The sequence below is a fragment of the Pelodiscus sinensis genome, chromosome 3, assembly GCF_052426305.1.
Source record: "Pelodiscus sinensis isolate ZL-2025 chromosome 3, ASM5242630v1, whole genome shotgun sequence".
Lineage (NCBI taxonomy): Eukaryota > Metazoa > Chordata > Testudines > Trionychidae > Pelodiscus > Pelodiscus sinensis.
This window is the reverse complement of record NC_143054.1, coordinates 124,675,807-124,696,283: the sequence shown is the minus strand read 5'-3', so window position 1 is coordinate 124,696,283 and position 20,477 is coordinate 124,675,807. Positions and strand designations below refer to the sequence as shown.

General features: G+C 41.7%; 1 protein-coding gene across 8 annotated transcripts in view; it reads right to left on the bottom strand.

Moving 5' to 3' along the window:
• Window positions 1-20,477, bottom strand: part of TTC13 (tetratricopeptide repeat domain 13) — a 68,036-nt gene that overhangs the window by 36,499 nt on the left and 11,060 nt on the right. For all 8 annotated transcript variants that reach the window (XR_012902781.2, XR_012902780.2, XR_012902778.2 and 5 more), the window contains exons 4-9: window positions 14,749-14,819; window positions 12,136-12,201; window positions 9,562-9,654; window positions 8,842-8,958; window positions 7,780-7,890; window positions 5,151-5,233 (exon numbers count right to left, since the gene is read on the bottom strand). Coding sequence is in view for 4 of the 8 variants with exons in the window: in XM_089777359.1 (XP_089633485.1) it covers window positions 5,151-5,233; window positions 7,780-7,890; window positions 8,842-8,958; window positions 9,562-9,654; window positions 12,136-12,201; window positions 14,749-14,819 (541 nt within the window). In the remaining 4 variants the exon portion in view is untranslated. The remainder of the gene's footprint in view (window positions 1-5,150; window positions 5,234-7,779; window positions 7,891-8,841; window positions 8,959-9,561; window positions 9,655-12,135; window positions 12,202-14,748; window positions 14,820-20,477) is intronic.

Sequence of the window (20,477 nt, the reverse complement as noted above, 5' to 3'; positions counted from 1 at the left end):
GAAGCAGCTCACAGCAAAAGACTAACCAAGGGGCTTGGCGTGTAGCAGCAGGAATCCCCACCAAGCAGGCAGGAGCGATTGTCTCTGCCTATAGGGCCCTGGGCGGGGACCCGGTGGAGAGAGGGGGCCCGGGTCCCCCTACCACCCTTTTTCCTTCCCTGGACTCATCACCCCCTGGCCAGGAGAGGCTTCCCGGTGACTTGGCCTCAAGGCCCATATATGCCTAATAGAGGGACACGTACTTTGGAGTTAGGCCTCAGAGACCCTCGTAGAGGGCCACAGAGACCTGATGGAGGGGACGACGCATGGGGATAGTAACTGCTGAGACAGTCCCAATGCTAAGGGGGTAAACACCCCCAACAGCTAAACTTTAAATTAGCAGACCTGAAGAAGAAATGAAACACTCCCGCAGACTCATGATTACCAGCTTCCGTTCGGTTAGGTACCCCAATATCCATTTTACTCACAGTTGCCAATACCCCTACTGATGGAGCCTGCCTATATTAGAAAAGAAAGCAATATTTGTGCTGAAAAACCTCCTAAAGAACAAAGAGGTTACTTTTCAAGCTAATATCTTGTATCTTAATGGATAGAGATTTACACATGCACTACTGGGGAAAATAAAAACAGGACTTGCCTTACAGGCAGGCTCCAGCACTCAGCCATGGAGGGTATGGTGTTACCAGGAAAGTGCATGATTAGATGTGCACCAAGGCACTGCTATTGCATTGGGTCTGTGCTTGGCAAGAAAGACAAAAGGAGGTAAGTTTGAACTTTATGTGCTGAAATACCACCCTACCCTGTCTATGTTGAGACAGTCATTACATAACCTTAATAGGCAATTTTTTAAAAATATCATTGTAAAATTTGTTTGTGCTCTTGTTAATTCTGCCCCCTTCTGCATACATTATTTAATTCCATGATAATCATACTTCTTTTCCTTGCACAACCTTTGCCTTTTTTGTTTCGTGCATGGGAATTGAAGCAAGAATGAACAACGAAGGAGGCTTTTTTCTGTAGTATCATTGACACATTTGTTGCTGAATTTGGAAGATGTGTAATGAACAAGGCAAGGGATGGTAGAAAGTGAAAGAAGCATCTCATGGTGAAGACAGCTGATGGCCAACCTGGAGAACTAGATTCAATCCTTACTCTGCCATAGAGTTCCTATGTGACTCTGAAGAAATCATTTAAATAAGTTTGTCACAGATAATCAGTAACCTTATGTTCCTCATCTTCTGGGTGCCCAACTTGGGACCCTGGGTCTAATTTGTAGCAGTGCTAAGCATTAATAAATGTAAAATAAGTCAATAGGACCTATGTTATGAACTTTTTTAAAGAGTTGTAAAATGTTAAATATCCCAGTGTCATCAACACCTGCAATTTCCTCATAAGGAACACGATTTTGGCTGGGGGATGAATCACTCTCAAAGCTCTATTCTTCTGAATTTCAACTCTGCCTGGTGCAAGGCTCCCGTCTTTGCCCCCTCTCCCCTTTTTGCCTACCTATCTCTTAGGAAACAGATTTAGGGAGGCAGACAGATCTGAGTAGAGAGAAAGCAGAGGGAGCTGTTGACACTATTCTCACAAGAGGGAAGAAAACACCGCCCAGCAGTGTACCAATGTTCTGCTTCCCTTCCTACCAACTGTGAAGGACTACGTCAATCTGCCCTCTGTTCATCCCCCTTCCTCTCTATCCCTACAACTCCTATTCCAGTCCTGTAAGAGCCCCTGGAACTGTCCTCACTCCGGGCAGAGAATCATGAACCTCCAAGAGCAGTAGACGGGAGAAGTGGAAGACAGAACTGATACAAGACCCAATGGGGTTGCATAATGAATTGCTGGGCACCCAAACATACATAACATTTGACAATTTTTGCTTCTGTTCTACATGTATAGAACACAAATAAAAATCCCCGCTTCTTCCCTCACAGAGATGTCATGAAGACCAATGAATTCATAGCTGTGAAGCAACCATACTACAGTGACAAGTGTAACAGAAAATCCATGAGGTATTAATAATTGCATACTCAGTGCAAGGTTTAGATTAAGGATGTTAAATTGTGGTTAATTTACTAGTTGAGTAGTTGATAGGCACTTCTGCAGTCCTCCTTTGAAATGTACAAGAACCCCAATTGGGGGCTCTTGTACATTTCAAAGGAGCAATGAGGAATACTGCATGCAGCCTGGGGCCAACAAGAAGTCCCACTGACTCCAGGCTGCACACAAGCATGCCAGCTTTGAAATGTACAAGAGTCCCCAGTGCTGATTTGAAATGCCACATGGAGCCAAATCATGTGGGACTCCCCCTCTGATCCCGGGCTCAGAGCAGCATTTCAGCGAAGTATTCCCTCTCCTTTTCCCCCTTTGCTGCCTCTATTAGAGGCAGCAAGGGGAGGGGGAAATCAACTAGTCGACAAGTCTTTAGCATCTTTAGTTTAGATACTATGGTAAACAAGGCAAAGGCGACACTCACTGAATGATAAGGATAAAAACTTGTGAATAGATAACAGTCAACAAGCACGGTTCATCTTGAGCACAAAATGAAACAAGGATCCCACAGGGAAAAAAAAAAAAGTATGCGATCATGTAATTCAAGACTGTATCATAATGCATACTGCTAGGGGGTCAAATTAACATTAGTCAGGCGATAACTGAAATTGTAGTAGCACCAATCTCAGAGTGTAGGTGTTTTCCAAACATAATTGTCCAAAATATGAAAGAAAAAAAAAACAGATTAAGTACAGAGGATTATGGGAAGAGGAGGAATACAACATCCAGGAATAGGAGTCAAGGTGAAAATTGGTTTATGTATTTTTTTAAAATATATAACCTATCCACAAATGCTCTTCTATCTTATTATCTGTAGACCACCTTTTTAAAAAACATATCTGTTCAAAGCCTTAAACAAAATCAAGTTTTCTTCTTGACATTTCAATATCATTATTAAAAGCAAAACTAAAGAGTGACTCATTACCTAACTTCCAAATAAGAGTGCAATTTAAATATTAGGTTTCTCAAAAATAATTTTACTAATATTTAAAGCAAAAAATAGGTTTTTAAATAACTATTTCCCAGTTTTAATTAAGTATTTTTAATATAAGTAATGCAGATATCTAATGCAAGCACTTACAGGAAGAGACCCTGTCTTTATATTAATTTACATAGCACCTATCACAGTTGTGGTACTACATAATTAAGTCAAAACTTAAACAGGCAAAAATCACTCACTGCTGTCTAAATATTATGATGATTTCAGAAATCTTCTAGCACAGAAATGTCCAACCACTTCTGAAGCAGTACCCAATACAAGTTGCTACTGCAATAGCGAACTAGCCACACTCAACAGGCCTAACAGCCTGATGTGGGTGCATCTAGGACACCATGGCTCTAACAAGTTCTTATAATAAGGAGTAAAATATTCAGCTGTGATGCATAATGTTTATTCCACTTTTATACAATATCACCTGAGGACTGATAGAAGCCAAAGACCAGGTAAATGAGGACCTAAGGTGAATGTCTACAAGGCAACTGGAAGCGTGACTGCCGCTTGGGTAGATATGCTCATGTTTGCTTTAATAGAAGTAGCGAGACTAAAATAGAATTGAAGATATGGAGACAGGGCCATCCTTACTAATACTGGTGCCCTACAAAGCCCAGCACTGACGTGTGTACACACATACACACATACACACACACCCCTGCTCTGTGGGGGGGGGGGGGAAGGTGGGCAGCAGCGGGGTGGGGGAATGGAGAAGAGGAGGAGGGAAGGTGGTTACCAATTTTCCCGGGCCAGATGTTATTTGCTGCAATGGTGTTCGGTCTGGGAGAGTAGATAACCCTGGAGCGGAGCAGAGCAGGGAGCGAGGCTAACCTGGAACCTCAGGGCAGCAGGAGGGAGGCACAAGCGGCGGAGGGCAGTGCGAATACGGGTCAGAAGAGCAGTTCTGCACCCAGGTGGACAGAAGAGGTTTTTTGGAGGGGAAGCTGCTGCTTCTCTCCAGCCACTAGTTTGCACAGCTGCCCTCTGCTCTTCCAGAGTCCTCCCAGCCCACACTTGTGCTGCTCACCACCGCCTGGTGAGTGGGTATAGGGCACAGCTGGGGGAAAAGGGTGGAGTTCCAACACCGAGCCTACAGGAAAATGGGGGAGGGGGTGATCAGGGGATGGGGCCACCGGAGCTGTAACCTAGTCACATGCAACTGCGTATACTGATTGTGCTAAGGACAACCCTGCATGTAGGCATGGACTGTACAAGCCCTTCTGGGTACATAACTTGCATTGTTAGCTTATGCCAGGGCCCACAGCTACACTGCTACAGAGGTTGAACCTCTCTAATCTGTCATTCTCCAGTCGGGCAACATCCATGGTCCAGCACAGTTTTAGTTAGCCAGACGTCCACTTATCAGGGATGTGGCCAAGTTTCCCATGGTCCCATAAAATTTGTTTACAGCTATCAGTCCTGACGCTCAGTGTTCTGTGCTGTTATTTAGCTCTGATTTACCCCCAAATGTCTTCGAAGAGCCCAATAAACAGTGGAAGTGTTAGTAATACTGCTAGACAATATTGATACCCTGTGGTTTGGTAAATTCTCTGGTTTGGCACTGGTCAGGTCCTGAGGATGCCAGACGTTCAACCTGTATTTTTAGCTGTACTAGCTAGATTAAAGCTATCTGGGATATGCCTACCCAAGCTGCAATCATATCTCTGACTGCAGTGCAGATATACCTTAAGGGTATATATACACTGCACACTTACCTCAAAAGAAGCTACACAATTTATGCTATGTAAATGAGGGTTACAATGATGCCAGAATAATGCCTGCATTATTTTGAAATAACAGGCATGTTTAAAGATGTGGAATTGCTATTTCGGGATACTTCCGATATGCTGAAATAGCCCCGCTGTCTAGATGTAGCCTAAGTGACCTGTTTACTTTGGATTGTGCTAAAACCTCTTTGCCTTTTGTTTTATTTATATTAAGCTCAACTCTGAAGTCCATGCTTAATAACTATCAACAATAAAATCAAAATATAGAAAAAACTAAATTAAATAACACTATTGTATTATTTTTATTGATCTGTAGTGCTGACCGTGTACTAGGGGCTTTAAGCCAGTGATACATACAAGTTATTTCTGAACATGCTTACCTGTAGGCCTGTCCCAGACTCTTATATGCATCTATGAAATCAGCTTTCTGCTTTAAGGCTTCTTTGAATGATTCAATAGCTTCCTATATAAAAAACACAAGTAGACAACATAATCATCTGTCATTCATTATTCCTGTTCAATTTAAATTTAGTAACTCCGAATTTAAAGTAATTCAAAACTTACAATACTAAGAATTGTGTGCTATTATGTAAGACCTGTAGAAGTTTTGAAGAAGGTATTGTACATTTGGGGATTTTTTTAAGTAAAATATTATAGTAGTTTGTGCTGCAAATTGCAGAATCCTATTAATGGCTATAAGAAGCTATGAAATAAGCAACTCTCCTAGTACCATATGGAGCAAGGAACAGAACTCTCTTCTTGTATGTAGGGCACTGGACTGAATCTCAGGAGAACATCCTTTCTTCCTCCAGACTCCTGCTTCATTAACAAAACTCCTTTTAATTTTTACAGACTCACTTCGTAGCCTGTCCCACCTATTGTTCTGATGTATACTGTACTACCTTCAAACGGCTTCAGATTCCTGGGGAAAGCCCTTGTAAAGATGAGATTATATTGGCAAAAGTGTTTTTCTGTTCATATATATTAAACTAATTGCCAAAATAAAATAATCCACATTGGTAAAAGTTTTTTATTTGTTTTTTTGCTCGTATAACTGCATCTACAGCAAGGGTTTTGCTGGCAGAGCCATTTCAAATTAAGTTCAGATTCCTTTATATGGTGATAGTTTGGTAGGAAGTACACTTATGTCAGGTCATTGGGGATCTGGTTCATTACCAAGGATCACTGTGATACTTTCAGATAAGATTTACAATAGACAATCTGAACACTTAAGGTCCTTAACCTTCTCTTTCCTGATTTTTGATTGAGAGTTCAGGAATGAAAAAAGTATAGGAGAAAACAAGCAGCAGCTGGGAGATGGATTTAAAAGAGAGGAATCCCAAGAAAAGAGCACCAGCAGCTCCCCCACTACAATATATAACGAACAAATCCAGAATTGCCAATCTCAAACTTTCAAAAATCTGAGTCAAACACCCAAAAATCATGTGATTAAAATCAATTGTGTGGGAAGGGAAGTTATTTGCTTTCTGTTTTGAGTCTTTGGGGGAGCACATTGCTTTTCCCTTCCATAATGTATACATGAGAATTTCAGGTTTGACATACGTGTAATGGACATGCAAAGATCCACGCTGGCTGCCTGAAGGGAACTCCCCTTAACTTACTATGGGTTAGGAGAAGCTATCAGTTCTTTCCTCTTCAACCCCCTTCCTTGTCAATATTCCTAGGTATTCTTCATTAGACAGAAAGAAATTTTGGGCTTAACTGGATATATTTTCAAGGTCAGCTGCTGGATGCCAAAGCATTTTTAAAAAACTTGTCCCTACAGGACACCACTCCATCAGTTGCATGCATTATAAGAAGAATCTCTGTTATCTACATGTCATGCATCAAATGTATTTTCAAAGGGGGCAACATTATTGTCAGCCCTTTGGCAAGAGCAGGATGATGACTCTGCACTTCTGGAAGGGGTGGGATCTCTGGCAGAAGCGGGGGGGGGGGGGTGGAAGATAGGAGGAAGGCAAGTCCCCAGATCCACCCTGCCAGCCCTCCAGTGGTGATTTATAGGGCCGGGTGCTCCATCTGCTGCTTCAACAGCAGCAATGGGGACCCCCGGACCGCTTTGAATCACCAGACCCCAAGACAGTTACCCATTTTCCTCCCCCTGTTGATAGGCCTATACAGGCAGTTCCCGAGTTATGCGGATCCGACTTATGACGGATCTGAAGTTACGAACGGGGCTTTTCTCGCCCCGGAGGACTGGAGTGGTGGGACTGGGCTGTCTGGGTGCGTCTGGGCTGTCCCGCTGCCCGCGTGCTCCGCGGCTTTGCTCCGCGTCTCCCTGGTCTGCTGGGGGGAGCCTCCCCTCCCCCCCCAGCAGACCAGGGAGACGCGGAGCAAAGCCGCGGAGGATGCGGGCGGGACCACAGCGCATCTCAGTGGTCCCGCCACCCATCTCTCCCTGGTCTGCTGGGGGGGGGGGGGGGGGAGGCGCAGCTAGTGCGCTCCCCCCGCCCCCCCCGCCCCCCGCAGACCAGGCTTTTCTCGCCAACAACGCCTGGGGTAGAGCAGCTGGGGCGCTGCCGGATTGGTCCCGCAACGCCGCTCCTCGGTGCTACTGGACCAACCCAGCAGCACCCCAGCTGCTCTGCCCCAGGCGTCCCCAAGTCAGCTGCTGCTGAAACTGATCAGCGGCTGATTCCAGAAAGCCCAGGGCAGAGCAACTCTGCCTCGGGCTTTCTGTAGTCAGCCGCTGGTCAGTTTCAGCAGCGGCTGAATCTGGACACCAGTCCCGACTTACATACAAATTCAACTTAAGAACAAACCTACAGTCCCTATCTTGTACGTAACCCGGGGACTGCCTGTATATTTTCAATGGACCTAGAAGTGTTACTGAATGTAACAGAGTCTAAGGTTTGGTATAATGATTGCTTTCAGGCATGAGAAAAAACAAAGGATACCTACAGAATTTAAAAAATAGCTAGCATTTTAGAGAAGTAACTTTATATTAAAGGCATAGGTCTATACATGCATATTTACAAATAAATGTACCTTCAGAAGTCCTCTATGGAAAAAAGTCAAGCCTTTGTATAGCATAGCTATAGGCTGGTTTTTGTTTAGTTCCAAGGAGCGCTGAAAATCTTCATGAGCTGTTGCATAGTCCTGTTGAACAAAAATAGCTTTCAGGTGACACAGAAATTTCTAGATCTAGCTAATATATAGAAATACAAACTGTCTTATGGTTATAGCTATGCATTTTGCTCCAAAGAAGTGATCTGGACTACTAGATTAATACTAATATGCTGATTCAGTCTCATCAGTGCAAATGTAAAATGCCTCTTCTGTATGAGGGATGAGGAAAGCAAATATCCTTAAGACATGTGGCTCCAGCATCATTTAAAGCAGCAGAAATAGGCAAACTAAAAGGAATGCACAGTGCAATTTATTTCCATCTTTTCTTTCATAGCAACTGCTACAAGAAAAAAATGGGATGAAGTGAATGGAGAAAGGGGTTGAAAATAGTCTGAGTGAAATCAATTGAATACATTGATTTCACATTGTCCCCTTGGGATATCAGCTATTCAATGTACATGTAATTTTTGAAGCAACAATACCTAGACTAACTTGAAGCCATGTCTTCAAATATGCCAATAATAAAATGCTTGTTTTCATAGCAAGAAGATATGATTTCAGCATTTTGCAAAGATAATAGGTTGTTTTATATTGCTAGTCTGGGGCTCAATCACACACACATACACAGCTATAGTTCTGAATATTTTCCCTCTAACAAATGAGGATCCAACAATGGGCAATTACAATCTTTGTTACCAAAGCAAATTTCTCTGTGCACTCCCTCAGCCCCCAAAAGATACAAAAGTAGTTCTGAGATTATAGATTGGCTGCATTAATTTTATACACTGTTTCTCCACTTTGCTTCTCTCCACTGACTAATACATGATAACAAAATACTTTAATTGCCTTTTTAGAGAATTGTGATCAGAGAAGGTCTTAAACTAGTGGTCCATCACAACTATTCAAAGATCAGTCTTCAGTGGGAAGGGAATGAACCCTTATTCTTTCATGAAAGTAGCATCTAATGGCAAAAAAACTAACCTCAGATATGAAGTAAAGAGTACCTCTGTGCCTGTAAAGTCGCGCCGATGGTTGTAGCTGAATAGCTGTGGTGAGATCAGCCAGCGCCTCACTAATTCGGCCCAGAGGAGACAGTATCTATAAATTCAAAGTAAGCAATTAACCTAGAAAGAGTATGCTGAATTGTCTAGAGTAAGTTGAACAATCTAAATGCTGTTTTATCTGTCAATAGGTTTTTATTCCCATGCCTCTAAAATTGATCTTGTTCTTAAGTATACATGTAGTTTAATGTGTGTATTTACTAGAGCTGGTCAGAAAAATAATTTTAATTGCACAGAAAATCCTGACATTTTGACATTTGTTTTTCTCCTGATTCACGATAGAGTCAAAATCTCAAAATATTTCACAGAACAAATTATTTGTTAATGTCAATATGATATATTACAAAAACTATAACAGAAAAAAATGATTTGAAATGGTCTAGTCAGATTTTAATGCACTTTTAAACTGTTGAAATAAGGATAGTATGTCAATGTCAACTATTTCAAATGAAATAGTGTTTTCCAATAGAAAAAAAACCCATTCTACTTAAATTTGACCAGTTCTAATATCTAACCTCCCGATATAAATTGAGCATTGCAAAACCATCCTACTTAAAACAGCATGAAAACCATGGCTCACAACTTTCTTAAAATATTTGAAAGAGTTGCAACTGAAAAGTCTGAAAAAGAAAAATCTCACTTCTGCTCGCTGTTCAAATACTTCAGGGTGATCTGGTTCCAGACTAATTACTCTGCTCAGCTCAAACAGGGCAAGCTCAGCATTGTTTATGTCCTTAAAGAGAGAAATCAAACAATATAAGCAACCAGAGCATGCTTTATTATTATTATCATAAGTGATCTTAGAGTTATTCTAATAATTAAGGACAAAGGTCAAAAGAGAATCAATATACAGTAACCAGCCATCAAAGAACTTCAATGTCATTTCAAAGATGTTTTATACTGCAAATATTAACTGAACAAGCTGTTTGACTACTAAAACTCAACTAAACAGGACTCTTTTTATCCATGTGTATCATCTACAATATTTTGCAAACACAGACCCCTCAGTGTTTCATCTTCACTTACTGGGTTGCAAGGCATTATACAAACAGTATTTTGTTTTAATGCTTAAAATCTCCCCACAAAGAATAGTGGTATTATGAGGTGTATTTTGCACGCTTATATAAAGTTATCACACTCTTTTAGAAGCAAAAAAAAATTAGGATGTACTATAAAACAGTTTTGTCCGATTCAGCGTAAACTAATTTTTCTTCTTGCTGAGAAAATCAATTCAGCAGAGCCACTTATAGCCAAAAAACTGTGACTGGAGTTTCTTCCCTTCAGTGATATCACAAGCTCTCCTCCTGACACTACTTCCCAAGAGTGTAGGAGAGCTTTATTCAAAAGAAGAAATTAGCAATTCATCATTAGTTGCATCATCCAGAAAGGTCAATGCTGTGTTTCATGGTTTCAATGAATCAGGTTAACTGAAAGACAACTATCTCCAATAACCTAGCTGAACCATGACAAAACTAGGTGCAGAATTGGCAAAGATAATATTATATCTAATGCACGAGGACCCGTCTTTTTAACCTGCTAGTTTCTGGAAAAAATATGCACTTAGCCTTGTCTATATTAGACTTTTCCCTAAGTTTACCACCATTATTACCACTGATTCATCTGCTATAATGGTGGCAAATTATGGTGCAGACAAGATGTTGGGAGCCACTAGTGCTTTAAACGAATGTGATGGACTTTTTGATAAGCAGGGTGAGAAAATATGGTGACATTCCCAGTACTTCCCTTTCATATCTAAAGGTTTAATAGTACTGCCACACCTTCTGCTAGTACCAGAGTACCTTACACATAAAAGGTATTGGCAAAGTCCACATTAGGCTTCATAGCTTCTTTGGCTCTGTCGTATTGGGCTAGAGAAACTATTTGAGAAAAGCATTTGGGGTTTTTTTTGTTGTTTTAGTGGTTGGTTCATTTGTTTGTCTGGGTTTTGGAAGAATATAATTATGGAGTTACCTGGGGCTTCTGCTTGAACCTTTAGCCCCTGTTTAGACTCAAATTAGGAAAAAAAACTTCAAAGTATTTCTCACAGAAGCCATATTTTGTGGAATGGATCTTTTTAAATCAGCTGCCAATAACAGAGAACTCTTTGCTAAGACAGATATGGACATGAAAATCACAAAATGAGTACCTATCAACACTGTCCAGCAGACAGTAGTACTGCATAATGGGGTATTCTACCAAGTCATCCAGTTAATTTGGACTGCAGGAATTCAGAATTCTAAAAGCCTATTTCAGCTTCTTGACAGAGGCTGGATACTTTATCATACTACTACATAAAACAAAGAGCTTTTTTAAAAAATATATTTTCCTTACATTTTTTTAAATCATTAATAGCCAATTCCTCAAACTCTGGATCATTGTGTTAGTCTTTACCTATTGATCTTTATGTTACAAACTGCACTGGAAATGGTTCAGTTAGGTGCAACTGTGTTAAACAAGAAAGGTTCTGTATAGTAGAGACACTTAAAAGTTTAACAAAAAATCAAAATACCAAATTTTTCATGTTAGTGCCACTGAGGACTTTGAATCAAACAAACTAGGATTCATATAAAAATATTTGAACTAAGAATTGAGTATGCATTTATGGATGTTATGGGAACCCAACATGTTATACTCGGGGTGAGGGACCTTTGGCCTGAGGGCCGGATCCAATCCCCTCAAGATCTACTAGCCTGGTCCCCTCTAGGCTCTGGTATGCAAGGAGAAAGTGGGGAGTGCCTTTCTGCTTCTCAGTAAGGGGCCATGTCAGTGAGGTGTTTTTTGTGTGGCTCCCAAATGATTTTTCTGTGGGTCAGTGGCCCCTGACCCAAAAAAAGTTCCCCACCCCTGCACTACACAGTATAAATAAAACAATTAAAAATGCAAAATAGAAGCTGCCCAAACAGTAATTCCATCACAAGCATCTCGCTGTATATTTACTAAACAAAGGGGCTGGTTCCCTTCTACCATTTATCAGTCTTCAGGGATCTCCATGAAGTTATGTCCACACAACAGATTTCTGATGACAAGTATGGTCTGCAGTCAAATTACATCTTCAAAGACAATGTTTCAAGAAAACATGAATAGAATTACAATACATACTGAAAGCCCTTTTGGCTGTATGTATGTTTAATAAATTCTAGTTCATCTATCTTCTAAAATCCCTTTCAGTTAGTAGGCAAATACTTCTGACAAATCAATTTATATTAATACTCACATGTAGTCCTTTTTTGCCATATGCTATCCCTCGTCCATAAATAGCACTAACCAGCTCTGGATCATCCTATTCAGAGTAAAGCATAAGTAAAACCATCTTATAAAAATTAGAGTAAGTGAATGAAAGATGTCTTTCTTTAGCTGCCTACTTTTACTTAATACTGAGTGTTTAACATTAGCAGGCCTTAGTCATGATCTTCAGTTAAAGATACAGAAGAGACTATTGTAATCCACCATCACAAGATTACAATTTGCAACTTATGAGCTGGAAATGTACATGTTTCATCTCTCCCAACAGGGGAATTACTTGGAAAATGAGTAAAATCTCTTCACCAGATCTGAGGAGAGCAAAGAAGAAAAAAAAACCCTTTTCTCATGGGGAAATAATTCTAACCACAGTTTTCAATTAGAGCTATAGCAAAAATACCTAATATTAAAATGCATCATGGGCTGTCATCAGCAAATCTGCATATAGGAAAAAAAGACCACAAGTTACCTATTTCAGAAGTTCCCAAACTCTATAATGTACATGGATGTGACCAGCCACATGCCAAGGCAGGCAATAGAGACAAGCCCATGCGAGGAGTGCCCAAGTGTTTACAGGATAGGGGAAGAAGCACAGCCCACCCCAGTAACAGCCTAGTGTTCTTTTCCTCCTACCCTCCCTGATAGCTGGGGCTTCCTGCATGCTCTCCCTGCTGCTGCCCTGGATACTTGGCCAACTGCAGCCTTCTATTTTTAGACCTTTTAGAGCCCACAGTAGCTCTGGACAGAGAGAGGCAGACAAGGAGATCTGAGCTGATCCATTCCACAGGTTCCTTCAGGGATGGAGCCAACCAGGTCCTGCTACTGCCCTGGATGGGAGCTTCCCCCTCCCCCGATGGCCTAATCTACGTGTAAAATTTAGGTCAACCTAGATAAATTTTGCACCGTGAGCAACATAAGTAGGATGGGCTAATTCCCTGTTGACAAAAAGGCTTCAGTTACACCTCTTTGAGAGGAATATTACCTATAATGGATGGAAAAACCCCTTCTGTTGATGAGGAAACTCTACACTGCAGAAACATAGCTGCAGTGCCAGAGCTGTGTCATTGTAGTAGCTGTTATGTAAACATACCCACAGCATATATGTAAACATATATAGGAGTTAAAAAAGCACATAGCAAGATGTTATTACATCACAGTGCAGAACTTTTTAATGACATTTTATAATGTACCACTGATGTATTATATCTCTATACTGGCTTAAATAGTAGGGTCATGGTTTAATCAGTAAGACCTTCTTTTCCATAAGGATACACATTTATAAATCAAGTTTGACTAAACTAGGATACCCTTTTTAAAAAACCTGTCAGCTTGCCATTAAACAAGCTGAGTGAATTCCATGCCATCCATGGAATATGAATATGAATTCCATACCATCCAACTGGAAAAAATTATACTAGAGAATAAATAAAGTTTTGCTTAACTATTACAGCAACCACATTCTTAACTTAGAACTGAGTATTAACTTGGTTTATAACACAGATTTGGTTTATAATACAATAATAGAGTCTGGTGTATAATACAGATGTAAGAGACTAGTCGACTATCCGATAAGTAAAAGCTTATCGGACAGTCGACTAGTAGCTTCTCCCCCCACTTTGCTGCTTCTGTAAGAGAAAGGCAGCAAGGGGGGGGGGGGGAGGAGTGGGAGCCAGTACTCTGGGGAGCTAGCTTAAAAAGTCCATTCCCCCCAGCATCATTCTAACAGGGGCCAGGGAAGGTAAAGGCCCAGCGGAAAGGCCTAAGCGGGGACTGAAGCAGTGTCCGCTTGTACCACTTCTGCCGCAATTTTGCTTTTGAAATGTACAAGCACACCGGTGGGGCACTTGCACATTTCAAAGGCTGAGGCGCCACAGGAATGTGGGCCCAGAGGTGACTCCTCCGCTGACCCTGTGTGCCCGGCAGCACCTCAGCCTTTGAAAGGTACAAAAGCCCTAATGGGGCTCTTGTACATTTCAAAAGGAAGCCCCACACTCCCTGCAAGGCTTCCACTTTTGAACTGTAGCAAGAGCCTGGCAGACTATTCTATTAGTTAATTAATCTGAATTTAACACCTCTAGTTTATAACCCATATGGAATTTCTATAATGTTATTATCCCATATGAGGTTATCCTGTCAGTAAGTTTCTGGCAATGTGCTAAATTGTAACCAAGAATGCAGTGGAAAAAAAAGTCTAAAATACACAAAGTACTACTAACCAAGTCACCTTTTAGTAAACTGAACTGTGCAAAAAAGTATTTTTTGTGCTTTTGCAGGTATTTCTTCTAACAGTCAAATAAGTTGGCCTATATTTTATTAGTTTATTAGGAGACTGGGGTCATAAGACTTTTTTAAAAACCACATTTATCAACTGTATTCATTTTCACATGTAATAGCGGACTCTCGCCAGTTTAAATTCTGATATTTATTAAGAGTTAAGTGTTTTATCTGGTTTGTCAGCCTCAAATGCTATAATGGTTCTAAGGTATGCAAATCATTATGAAGTCCTTTTATACAAATCAATTTAATCAGTGGCTGATTTTAAGATTAATCATCTTGAAGTTTACAATTACAGAATTAGAACAGTTACCTGTAGCATTGCTGAAAAATGTCTTACAGCTTCATCATATAGGCCACTGCCAATCAACACATAGGCAATTGCTGGCAAAGCAGGATTCCAAACATTAAAATAAAAACATAGATAACATGTCAGTTTTTCAAATATTTAAAATGTGGTCATATTTAACAAAATGTAAACTAAGTATCCTACTGTAAAGCACAAGGGAATCCAGATCCCAAATATAGCCACTAGATGCTATCATGCTTACAGGCAGAGTTTGTAGCACTGCCTATTAAAATTGTCTGACACTTTTTGTTATATGGCTTCGCTTTCAGTTCTTTATAAAGCTTTGCTATTATCTATCTGTTTCTGTTGGGGCTGAAGTTTTCCATGCCAGGTGTCTGCCTCAGGCAGAGTTAGTCATTTCCAAGAATGAGGCTAGGCAAAACACATTTTTCCTATGTTAAAAGTTCTGGAAAACTCTTTGAGCAGGACTAGCATCCCTATGCTTTGGAACAGGAGACTTGAAACTTGGCAAGTAGACTTTTTTTTTAAAGTCAGGGATATGCCTTTTGCCTTCCCTGTGAAAATCCACAGGAATATATCCAAGTTGTAAGCTTCTGAAAAATTGCAGTTCGCAGATGCCAAATAGCAACTGCAGATTTTAGTAGTTAAATTTCCAAAGACTGTCTTCGCTAAGATTGCTCCAGCCTCTTACCACCTGCTAATGCTGACCAGACTGTGCATGGGCCATCCACACAGAGCAACTGAACATGTTCCCTTCAGGCTGAGAATACCAGAGCAAAGATGGACTTTCCTACCAGTAGTTGCTACATGACAGGTACTGGAACTGAAAGCCAAGGCCCTATGCCTCCAGTGCTCTTAATGACTTCTTCTCCCAAACCCTTGCTGGCACCCAAGAAGTTGTTAGATTAAAATGCAAAACAAGCAAGGGGGGGGGGAGCAAAGGAATGAATTGATACAAGGAATCTGATGCAAGATTGGGGGCAGAGAAGAGAAACTAGGTCTGGCTGAGCAAGGACACCTGGAATGTAAGAGGATAAGGAGGCTGGTACTGACTGGGCAAGGAAGCTTGGTGCCAGTGAGAGAAACATAGATCAGATGAGGAGCCAGGAGAAATTGGGACTGGCTGCACAAAGACTAGGACTAGGATCTCATATCAGGGAAATGGAGATGAGCTGACTATGAAGTGGAGTGAGTGGGAGAAATGGAACTGGTTAGGGAAGGAATACTCAACAGGTAGAATGGGGGACAAATCAGGATTGCCAGATGCTCTTGAAGAGACTGCGAAATTGTTTTTAATATTATTTTCTCAAGAGTCTGGACCTTGACGATATCCTGACCAAGAAATGTGGACCATGACAAAAAAAAATAGTTGATTACCCCAGATTAAGGAAAGAGTCTGGGTCAAGGAGCCAGAAGACTAGAATTGATGTAAACTTAATTGTCATTTCCTAACTTAAAGAGTGATTGACTTTGAAACCTTAACTTTTCAGCAAGCGAGTGAGTAAAATAAATAATAGGATGTTATTGTGGTTAAAATGCACAGTAAAGGGAGTCAGTAAATGTGAGTTCTATTCTTCCTCTAGCACAGGTTTACTATAAATAATAGCAAAGTCGTTTAGGGGTTATTTTTCAAAGGTTCTGAGGGCTTGCAGCTCCACAAAGGGAGATGTGAATGCTTAGAACATTTGAAAATTAGGCAGATAGCCTTCCTATTTCAGTTTCCCTATCTAAAATTTTCTCCGTATCATAAAAGATTATGAGGCTAAATGTATTAGTGATCATAGAACAGTTTGAAATCCTCAAATGGTATATATTATTTGAACTTTTGCTTATTATTAAATGCTGATATGGCCACTGCAGAATATAGAAACACACAGTGCCAAGAACTTTGGAGCCTAGAAGACACATAAGATAGGTCTTTGGCACTGGGAGAGACAGATGATCATTGTTTAGAATGGGGTTGGCAACGTCTGGCACAGGTGCCAGAAGTAGCATGTAAGAGGATTTTCAGTGGAACATGGGGATGGGGGAGTGGAGAAACCCCAGAGCCTCCCTGTGCGATTGGGGAAAAAGCTGGAGCCACAAACAGCATGCATGCTCGCCCTGTCCCTCCCCCAGTTAGAGGAACATAGCAGCACACCGGCACACCGCCTGCAGGCTTTTCCCGCTGCTCCATTGGCCAGAATCTGGCCAATGGAGCAGCGAGAAGCCATGCCTGGGACAGAAAGCCTGAGAGCAGCATGGGAGGCAAAACAGACCCAGTCGCCATCTTGCCCGTGAAGGACCCACTGCTACCATTGCCATGCCCCCCTGCTCTACCCCTGCCTCGCACCGCCCGCAGGTGCAATGCACTCAGACCCACCAGAGAGCCCCATGAGGCCTCTGGAGTCTGTCATCCAGGTGCCAGCAGACTGGATCCTGGCCAGCCTGCCCAGACCCATCAGCTGGACTCCCTGCACTCCTGGCGAGGCACAGCCTCCATTCCACACTCGACCCATGGGCCACTAACTTATTCTGTGTGTAGAGCAAAGCTGCCATGTGGAAGTGACGGTTACAAAAATAAACCTTGTTACAGGCACTGGGAGAGGAGGGGAAAAAAAAAAAAAAGAGCAAATGCCATGCAGATCCTGCACCCACGCCCCCCCCCCTCCATACTGAAACCCTACACCCACATCCTGCTCCCACTCCCTTGGCCAGACACCCACTCGCACCCTTCCCCTCAGCCAGACACTAGGGATGTTAAATATCAGTTAATTGAATAGCTGAGTAACCTCACAAATTCTTATCAGTTAGTCGACTATTCTATAGTTCCCGGGGGTGAGAACAGCAGCCAGTGCACTCTGGTCCCACTCTGGAGAAGGCCCCTGACACTCGTCACTGCTGCCTCTGTAACAGAGGCAGCAGCACGGGGTGCAACAAGGAGAGCCAGTTTAAAAACCAGCTTCCTTCACAGGACCCGGCACAAGCTGAAACAGTCTCAGACTTCTGCTCATCGGTTAATCGACTACACTATTACATCCCTACCCGACACCCTACTCTCAGCCTGCTCCTGCACCCCACCTCCCACCCAGATCATGCAACCAAATGCGGGGAAGCCCATGTGTGCCACTCCTCCCCTCCCCACAGAAGCAGCCGGAGCGGAGCCCAGGGCAGGAGACCAAGATAGGGCATTCAGTAGAGAGAGGCCTCTACCCCTCCCAGGAGAGCGGCGCAGCCCAGAGCAGGAGGGTTAAATCTTGGCACGCCACTTCGGAAAGGTTGCAGACCCCTGGGTTAGAATTAGGGGATGTAAAAGGTTAACTGATGGGGGCTGGCGCAGCTCCCTGCTTGCTGCAGGCAGGGGGCTGCTCCTGCCCCACAGGCCCTGCCATGGACAAGGGCTGCTCAAGGATGGCACTGCTGGAGGAGCCCCTGTCTATGGTAGGCACTGGTGCCCCACAGGTAGCAGGCTGTTACAGCTCAGCTGGAGCAGTCCCCCCCCATGTACCCCACCTTTAATCGGTTATAACCGGTTAAACAATATTTTTATTGGTTGACCAATTAAAAGGGATTTTACATCCTTAGGTAGAATACAGAGGATTTTTGTTGTGGCGTTCTCTAATCCAATCTTCTGCACCTATATAATGTTGAAGCATTAGGCCAATGTTATTTTATTTTATTTTTTTATTTTTTAAAGTAATGCATACAGGAGGCCCCTGCTATACAGCCCCCATAAATCGACCTTTTCCATAAATGCAGAAGGAGCCAAAATCCCCCGACTTACATCCTCGGCCCCGCATTTACAATGGCATACGACACCTGTCATAAATGCGGGCTCGAGTTACAATGCCCTTGACTTGCGATGCTATCCCCAGAGCCGATCGTGTCGCAAGTCAGGGGCAGCCTGTACACTCCACACCTTGTTGTCTGATATAAAGAGTAGTCCACAGTTTTTCAGCTTCAAATGCTTAACAAAACACAACCAAAAAACACCACGTACTTCACAAGGGGCTACCATGCTTCTTCACCCGGCAGTGGTATTTATGTTTTTGTAGCAAATTGCAGAACTTCAGGAAATGGTTTATATAACTTACCTTTTACCGTTATATTGGAGAAAAAGTCTCAAACTTTGGCAGTATTTATAAGTATGTATCAAGGATGAAAATTTTATGATAAAAAGCCTTTGTAGGTTGAGCCTCTCTAGTCTGGCATGTTCTGGTCCAGAAGCATTCGTGGTCTGACATGAGTTTAGTTAGCCGGATGTCCACTTACTACGGATGTAGCTAAGTTTCCTGTAGTAGCATCAAGTTTGTTTACAGCCACAAGTCCTGCTCTCAGTGTTTTGTGCTGTTAGTTAGCCCTAATTTACTCCTAAACATCTTGTCCGAGCCCTGTAAGCAGTGGAAGTGTTGATAATCTGCTAGACAATTTTGACCTCCCGTGGTTTGGCAAATTTTCTGGTTCAGCACTGGTAAGTGTACTAGAGAGGTTCAACCTGTAGTAGGTCCTCTAAGTGGGCCTGGCAGGACATTATTCAATAAAGATTAAGAGTCAAAGTCTGCTCTTGGATGTACAAATGCAACTTCTGTTGAAGATTAATGAGAACGGCAAGTTCCCCACAAATTGCAGAAATTGGCTGTAATAGCCTAAGATAGAGGTTTGTTTGGTCAGAACATCTTCCAACTGCAGCAATTAATATAGCTGAAGTTACCAGAAACATTTTTTTGTTTACCTAGACAACTTTATTGATAAGAGGGATTATCAAGGCTTTATTTTTCAAGCCTCAAAGAGTTATCAGTAGAAACTCAACATGTTAAATTTAGGATGTTCTTTGTGAGGAGGTTTGGCAGAGATAGGCTTTCAATAAATAATTCGGTTTTGGTGACAGCCCAGCTAAGTTTGTCAAAGGAGGAGTTAGAAAATGACAGTAGGAATTCAGTCTATTTCTCATTTTCTAAATTCTTTAGTATGCAAGATTAAAGCAATAATGTTGTTACGGTTATCTACATTCATTTCAAAACTCCTTTTTCTAACATGATCATCTATCACCAATTAGAGAAATACTTAGAGAATATGTAGTACATTTTCAGTGCACTTAGTATCTGTGAAAGGTTCTAAATATATACGCCTGGGGAACAATGACCCATTTATCCACAGAACAGGTAAAGATTCAGTACACGTTTTCTCATGCCAATATTTCCCAATCCTGACTTGGAGGAATCACGTGTAGGGACAAGAAAGTCATTCTTCAGCCTATTCAATCATTGGCAGGACTTGTTAGCCAGCTCTACTGAGATAATCAACAGCAGTTGCAATTTTTTTTTGTCTTTCCAAAAGAAAGATTCTACATGACACCACATTCTGGTGACATTGTTACAAACTACTGCTAAGGAAAAGGAAAGGGGGAAAAACCCACATACACAGATGGACAGTGCTGTCATTGTGCAGGACATTATTTTGTTTTGGGCGCTGATATAGGAGAGCACAGCCCAACTTGCACCATTAATACCATGTTTGCACTGGGTAGAGTGAAGTCTTTGTCTATAATTTGTAGGGATATGCCTTTGTATATTTACAAAAAACTTCACTGTATGTATACCACATGAGAATCAGTCAGGAGATGAGTATTGCTGCAGTATAAGGAGTAAAAGGGACTCCAGGGAAGCTAGAGAAACTCCTTGCCTTTTCTTCATTTGTCTTTGGTTCTTTACCAAATTCTTAAATCTACTTCATTTGTCATCAGTTGTACAGTA